Source organism: Sinohyriopsis cumingii, chromosome 12 (assembly GCF_028554795.1).
Source record: "Sinohyriopsis cumingii isolate HCF-2022 chromosome 12, ASM2855479v2, whole genome shotgun sequence".
Classification (NCBI taxonomy): domain Eukaryota; kingdom Metazoa; phylum Mollusca; class Bivalvia; order Unionida; family Unionidae; genus Sinohyriopsis; species Sinohyriopsis cumingii.
The window spans coordinates 34,661,221-34,669,425 of record NC_142972.1 but is presented as its reverse complement, the minus strand read 5'-3'; the positions used below and the strand labels follow the sequence as shown (position 1 = coordinate 34,669,425).

Below are 8,205 nucleotides of genomic sequence, written 5' to 3'. Positions count from 1 at the left end.
ATGATGGAACACAAGGAACCTGAGGAGACTTGGTTGTTTTTAATATAGAAAGGAGAGATGCTACCCAATGAATGCCAGATATTTGTATTCTGTGTTTAGCGTTTGTATGTTTGTGCTTGTATATGTCTTTGTCGCCCCCACCAACTCTCATATAACAATCCTTAACTCTCATTCCTTTACAAAATGATTGTTTGCTGGGCACTAAGTGATTGTAAGGGTATTGTTATGTATTTAGGCTCGAATAAACAGTAACACAGAAAGAGTGAAAACAACAAGGTTTTTAAAATTTAACAAATAATTTATTTTCCTGGAAAATTCTGTAAAAATGAAAATAAGGAAAAGAACTTCAAGAATCAAATCCAAAAATAATCGAAGAATAATCCACGAATTAAATTGTAAAAGCTCTAGTAATAAATGTTCTAATAATTTCAAGTTCTAATCCTGATGGAAAATCCAAGATCAATGACGATGACGGATGCTGTAGTCAGTACTGTGCTTATCCTTGTAGAAATACATATAATGGCATTCCGGTGTTGGAAATCCAATTAAACTTGTAAGCAATGTCTTTCCAAAATTTCTGTGTGAGCACTCATCAAAATGTTTCCAGAGAATAAAGAATTAATCCTTTTGAAATCCAAATGATCTGAAGATAATTAACTCAAAATCTGGCAACAAAAAAAAAACTATCTGATACCAAGTGTAAAAGCCCAAAAACTGAGAGAGATCTCTCTAAAACAAAGGTTATATTGTATCCTAAGACGCAGTTTCGATATTCCCCCAAATTGCAAAATCGGGGGGGGGGGGTAGTACGTGATTGTGTTTATATCACGTACACAGAATATGGCCTTGATTAGACCAATGATTTTATTCCCAGAACAAAAATAAAAATCATGTTTACCTCTTAACCCACGTAGTCCCATCAGGACCTTGTCAACAGCCAATCATTTTAAAATAAAATAGAACTTTGTTTACTAATTTTGAATCAAGGTCAGCTTCCAGGCCAACACCTGATGTTTATGAAAAGAAATATTCAGGTCAACCAATTTTCTGAAAAAATATCATCTCCAGTGAATAAATTTACATTACAGTAGCATGTAAGAAAAATATATTTTTTTGAACTGACAAACAAACAATTAAATTAAAATAAATATATAATAAATCAGATATACGTAACAGCATAGAGTGTGTGTATAAAGACTTCCTAACCTTGTCCTAATTTTCAATGACAATCTGGGATTCCTGTTGTAAACAGTAGCAAGAAGAGTTTCTAATTCCTTGGATATTTTGTACTTATAAGTTGTATATAGTGTGAGGGATATTTTTCTTCATGTCCGTGCTCATACCATATAAAGCAGCGCGTTCACAGGTCGTGTCATTCGTCTCCGATCCTAAAGAAGAAAGTAGAATGACACCAATCCAACAGAGTAAAGTAGAGAAGTTGAGGGAAGCCAACAGACTGATGGACATAATACAGTATTTCCTAGAGCAAATACGATAGATGGGTTGTTACTCAAATCAAAGTCATGTTCTTGGGAAACTGGCTTCACTAACAACAGCAAAGAGGTTAGAAAGAGAGACGGTGGATGAAGAAGTTTTAAAGATCAATGCCTTGTATGGTAGCCTCAGCTTCAAATGGGCTTTTTGATATGTATATTTGAGTGTCATCAGCATACAGTTAGTGAGGCACCGGATGTCGATCTATGAAAGGTGAGAGCGGCTGAGTGTATAGAATGTAGCGAACGAGGCCGAGAACAGAGCCTTGTGTAACACCAAAATATAGATTAACTGGGCTGGAATGTTTTCCATTTACTGACACAGCTTATGTCCTCGCTAAGTAGGATTTGAACGATAGGAAGGCTGTTTCGTGAATACCAAATACATACTGGAGACGGTGAAGTACTACATTATGGTCTATTGTGTCAAATGCCGGAGACGACTGTAATCTTTCCGGAGAGAATGTCGTTACTACTCTCAGGTGGAGAGTCACAAGTACTTTGGCGAGGGTGATATGCAGACTGTACATTGCTAAAAGACTACTTGAATTCCGAAGAGATACAAGTTCGGATAGATAGAACAACTTTTTCTAAGATTTTGACATGAATGGTAGGTTAGAAGCAGGGAGATTTTCTTTAAATCGTTCTGGTTAAGCATCGGTTTCTTCAAAGAGGCTTTGCAAGGCAGATTTCAAAAATGATGGGAATTCCCCGGATGAGAGAGAAGTATTGCTAACATTGATTAATGAAGGCAATATCGAATCTAAGCACTCAAACAGCAGAAATGCGGTATCGTATCTAATTCACATGACTATTAGTTCTTGTTCATCACAATTGTATGAAGAAAAAAATAGAAATAGGTTCAAATGCTGCTACAGGTTTGTCGTGTATATTCTGTGTCACAACTGTATGGTGCTGATGAGTCAATTACAATTGTGATGCCAAACGGATTTATAATGGATTGACCGTCTGTTTAGCTCATTTGATGAACGCGATATTTTACTGATTTTGGCTCCTGCGTGTTTGTGTGTCTGGTATTTGAATTTGTGAATACAGGTGTAAACGTAGCAGTAGGATAGGTATTTTGTCGAAATATTAACATCGGAAGTGAGCTAAAAGTTTCTGAAATATCAAATTGAGAAATATAGCAGGTCTTGCTATCGTTAGTACCAATACAAATAATGGCTTCATATCCTAATGAATACTACTCACTGTTTTTATTTTTAAAATTTCCACGTGTCACCTGAACGTCCGATTGGTGGATGGTGCTCTGATCGTGTGCCAACCGTACAACCGTATTATCAGATGTATTATACAACGGCTCCATCATCGTAATAGTAGGAATATGCTCATCATAGTCTTTTCTGCGTACTTCGTAGTTTTAGTTTGGTAGAGAAAAGAAAGACTTTATATTTACACATAGGTGCATGAAATAAGCCTGTGAGTGTCTGATTTTTCTCAACTAAGTTTACTTTATAACTGGGATTAACAAAAACGTTCGACAAATGTTTTTATCTTGTAATTGTATGATAAATGTGGGGTGTGACAGCTTGTCTCTTTATTTGAAGACATTATTTTCCAAAGTAGGTCAGTAGATTAAATGAAAAAAAATATCCGCCATCGATGCTTTATAAAGTAATCAATGACTACAAAGGTTAATGTTGCGGGTGCTTCATTTAGTCCTAAACCCAGTTTTTTTACTCTCCAAACAAGATTCTAACACTGTTCCATATGTTATTTAGAAATGAATATTCAAGTCACTAGTTGTTGTTTATGTTATGGTATACACTGTAAGATGGCCTAAATTACTTATGTCTCTTGATTTATTTTTAAACCGGTACATAACACATATAATGCTTTTATCATAAGTAAACATTCTAAACTATCGTTATAATATTATATAAATGTAAATATTATGGTAACTAAATATGGTGAATGTACCCGACTTGACTACACACAGTTCAATATGTATGCCTTCTATATCACTCAGATATCTCTGTGTGAAACTGATTCATGTTCCTCTTTACTGGTATAAACTGACCAGCGTCGTTATAAGTTTGTAAAAGGCCTAAGGTTTGTGAGACAAGTTTTCTACTGTGAGTTAACTATCTTTCAAGTTTGTAAATTTAGCATCTCGTTTGATAACATTTTACCGGAATAAATACTCTGTCAGCTTTCCTTGTCTGTGATAAAGCTGCCATTAGCTTCCTTCAGGACAATTAGAATACTTTAAATGAGTAGGCGTACATGGTTTCAAATAATCCAGATCATTCGATGATTTTCCTAAAACGTGTCTGGTGAACTTCTAAATTTAAGAAATGACGAATTTCATGGATATTTGTTTTGGTAACAGTTGTGGATTTTCATATGAAAATTAGATAATTAGCTATTTGTGTATGATGATGTTAAACAGTTGCTGTTGTATTTAGATAGTGGATATAAGAACTCTTCCCGAAAAAGATACAATTTTTATACCTCACATGATATTGCAATTATTACACATCACTGGTATAATTTGTCTTACGTCCCCTTTATACTTATCACGAGGTCGACACGTCATCCAGGGACAATAAAAAGCCAGAAAATGTGGACCAATGCTGACAATATATGCCACCACTGACAGCCTGCCATGCCCGAACCCAGACCCTTTGACCATGTAGGCAATGGATGACTGCGGAATTTACACCCTGGTTAAATTGTCCTTCTCCAGTTGTGGTAATAGCCTGTGTAACTCCTTCCAGGACTATCTCTGTCTCGACTTTATGTTGGAGCCCAGTCATTGTATTAGTGAAAAAGTAGATACCTGACAGGGGACACACAAACATATGAATATTCACACTAAATCCACCTCCTACATTGACTAGAACTTTGTCAAAAGGGAAAGTTTCATGGTTAGACAGTCCAAAGTTGTAACCACAATCTCCGTATGCCGAAAATGCCACTGCTTGACCATTGGAAGATTTACGTACCCTGAAATCTAAAAATAATGACGAGGTTACCGACACTCGAAAACGTGTTCTGCTGTAAATTCATTTAACAATTTAAACATGCAATGATATTGTTTTTTTTATAAATTGTCGCTAGATTGCTAAGTCTTTACTAAATCATTTATTTTTTCATTTTCTAAAATTAAGTTAGAAGTGTGTCCGTTTGATTGGACCTCATTAGATCCACCTTCGTTATTGATGTATCAGAGAGATTCAAAAACAAACACAAATGTCGTGGGTTAGTAAACTAATATATGCACGTGCTTGCTCTTTAAAACTTGTTTTGACTCTAAGACGATATTCATGCATATTTCAGAAAATGGCGTTACAATGATAAATTATTTCTTATTAAGTTTTTATTTTGATAAGTAATAATCCTTCTACATAGCCAGCACAATATCACCTTTTGCAAAAGAAGTGGACACAAACGCCGTCTTAAATCTCTTAGGATCATGAGGAAACACGACCATAAATATTGAGGTAGCTAAAGTAGTTGAAATAATATTTGGACTGAAAATAAGGTAGCCAACAATTTTATATAAAAAGAACAGTTGTTACTGACCTCCGATTAGAGCTGTGAGCATAATTTCGATGATCGCAAATATTATGACGGGATCATGGTTGATAATGTTGGTGCCAAAGTCGTATTCTTTTCGGTTTGGTACCAGAACTCATCTTAATAAATTAATTAATGGTACAATGGACTAACGATACGTGCTAATATGTAACGGGAAAACTTATTAATTTAAATTTTATTTCCTGCTCTTGTCTTTTCATCTTCATTTTGTTTTCTCAAATAAAACTGTAACTAGTTAATTTATCCAAATAAAGAAAATACTGTAAATTTTCCTTGATATAATACTGGTCTAAATTTATAGTGTTTGTTTTGACAGAATATACCATACCCACGCCTGCTTAAATGATTGCTTGTCTCTAGGTTGAACCATTATATTCTGTTTGTCTTCTGCTAACCTGATGAAAATAACTGCGCTTTTTTCTCTTCATTCCTGAAGCCATTCCATGAAAAATTACCTTCAGGTGTGCTTTTTAAATGTTGGTTACCACTTTTACTTCTGGAAGAAAGAGAGTGTGTCGCTTGTAGTCCCGAATCATTTTGATCACCGTTCTCTTTCCTTGATTCCAATTTTTTCTCTAACCCTTGAATCCGTTCCTCGGATTCCTGTATACGTATATTTGCCAGGTTAAGACTTTGTTCCATGCTATTTAGTTTCAACTCGTATTTTTCCTGTAGCTCATTCAGCCTTCGAACAAGAATAGCAATATCATCTTCCTTGGTATCACTGGCGATCGTAAAATTACACACAATCAGTACAAATATACAGTGGATAAACAGCGGCAGTGCCATTCTGATGGTTGACAACTGAACCGATAGCGCTAACTATGACATATAAATAGTCAGTCAGTACCTTCTTATCATTTTAAACACACGGTGTAGGCACATATATGCACTTCATAGGGTATAGTTCATCAGCTGTGAGTGCCTCAGCACTAGCACTCCAGGTTGAGCCAGCCAGTTTGAGGAGTAGGTTGTTTCGAGTGCTAAGTTTTGCTGCAGTTTTCTTCGGGTGGTTGTAGAATGTCAGTGGTCTGCCCAGAGTTACACGAACGTATGTTGTTGTAGGGTCGTGTTTTATTTGCTGCCCATTGAGGAGGAGGATGCAAAGCTCACGGTTCGCATCTGCATTGTTAAGGTGGATGACGCTGGAGACTCTCTTTGTTGTGCTTGGCTGTAGACGTAATTTCTTGAAGAAGTCTGTCATATCCTCCAAGTCCTTGTTCAGTACTTCCTCTGGTTCAGTAAATGATACAAAAACAATGCTCATAATCTCTGGAACACTACCTCCTACTCCTTTACCATGGTTGTCGGTACTCAGCAACATTCCTCCCCCACATCTGCGTCACCAGGAAGCAGCCACAAAAGTGTTGGCTATGGTCTATGCCATTGAGAAACATCCCCTGTACACGGATATCAACTCAGATCTTGCTGTCCGCTTGACTTCGAGGCGTCCAATCTGGTTAGGTTCGTTGCCGGAGGATATGATATCTATCTCGGCATCGAGTGTCGAGTGGTCTTCAACAGTTGTTGTAAAAAACTCCTTCGTAACTGAGACATCTGTCTCCCCTCCTGGCTTCAACCTTCCACGTCATCTAAAGACCACGCTGAACCGCTTTCGGACAGGACAGGAACGTTGTGCTGTCAGCCTTGTCCGATGGGGCCAGACCATTGACTCATCCTGTTGCTGTGGAGCTCTACAGACCACGTCACACACTGTGAACAACTGACCACTGACAAAGTTCCCCAGCAGACTGCAGGCTCTGCACCTTGGTGATGATAATGCTGTTAAATGGCTGAGCATGCACTGCACACGATAATATAATATATTCGCTCTGAAATGGGTACACATTCGAATGAAGTTATTTGCAAGAAAATGAAATTAATCAGGCTTTCATACATTCATTGTTGTTGCTCCGCTGGTGGCGACGTTAGTTTATTCTGTTTTCCTGCTCGTTCAAGGTGTGGATATATATATATATATATATATATATATATATATATATATATATATATATATATATATATATATATATATATATATATATATATATATCAAACACTATTTATAACGTTGTTTCAAAGGGGACTTGAATTATTATAATGTTTTAACAGGGGAAACGTGGTAGCCAAAATTATTGTTTAGTTTTAAAATATATATGTAGTTGTACATGTTAATGACGTTGAACAATAAGTTAATTAACAATTTATACTGGTGTGATTTTAGTCAACCTCGCATGTAGATAAATGTTCTAAACAACATACATTTACATCTTATCATGGGGAAATAACAATTACAAACCACAGAGTTCTACCATTGCATGAAATTGTGAACAAACATAAACATATACATGACCAAGAATCATTAAAATTACGTACCCGATGCAATTGTTTATATGGCTTCAGCGAATCAGGTGAAACAAACGTTTTAGTTCAGCTAATTTTCTTAGGCGAACCAAACAACCCGAACTAAATAACCAGTTAAACCTTGCAACAATGGAATGTTATAACAAAGCATTTGGAATACATAGCAATAGGAATGCGGCCGGGGAACTTAAAGTTGAACATTTTATTTGTTATTTTCCTTGTTATATTAATGCGAATTCACATAATACGACATCGCATAATACCATCAAGTAGAATTCAGTTACTGCCGTTTCACCTATCTGATTGGATTTAACGTTACTGCCGTTTCACTTGATTAACTGGACTGAATTACTAATCTATTTCTTTCCATAACCTAGAGTGAGGCAAATTTTTCTTGAAATAAATAGAAGCAAATGATGCAAATCATTTGAGAAATAAACCAATAATTAGCCTTAAAAATGCACGTATGACACTGTGTTCATTGTTTAAACCGAAGAAAGTTATAATCATATTATATTGACAGTTAGCTTTCATGAACTCATTCAAAACTCAGCACTATCAAGAAAGGTTACTGTCAGTTGACAAAACGTGTCAAAACTAATCTGGTTTCGTGTTGAGTTGGTATTATCTAAGCACGTTTTCTCTGATAGGGGTGTTAAAGGTTTTGATAAATATAACGAATTCGGAGGCTCCTTGAAATTGCTCTGAAAGACTTTGGAATAACCATTGCAATCTCTCTCTCTGTCTCTCTCTCTCTCTCTCACACACACACACACACACACAC

General features: G+C 36.1%; 1 protein-coding gene across 2 annotated transcripts; it reads right to left on the bottom strand.

Annotated features, from left to right (window-relative positions):
- Window positions 1–315: 315 nt before the first annotated feature.
- LOC149786235 (caprin-2-like) lies at window positions 316–5,886 on the bottom strand. Of its 2 annotated transcripts, none has more exons than XM_089978162.1 (2): window positions 5,453–5,886; window positions 316–4,470 (listed from the first exon to the last, which is right to left on the bottom strand). In XM_089978162.1, exons 1-2 carry the CDS (start codon window positions 5,844–5,846, stop codon window positions 4,034–4,036), a joined length of 831 nt encoding a protein of 276 aa, XP_089834288.1. In that variant the 5' UTR covers window positions 5,847–5,886; the 3' UTR covers window positions 316–4,033. The 2 variants fall into 2 exon arrangements, with proteins under 2 accessions (XP_089834288.1, XP_089834290.1); XM_089978164.1 differs by having other exon boundaries at window positions 5,513–5,886.
- Between the last annotated feature and the right edge of the window lie 2,319 nt (window positions 5,887–8,205).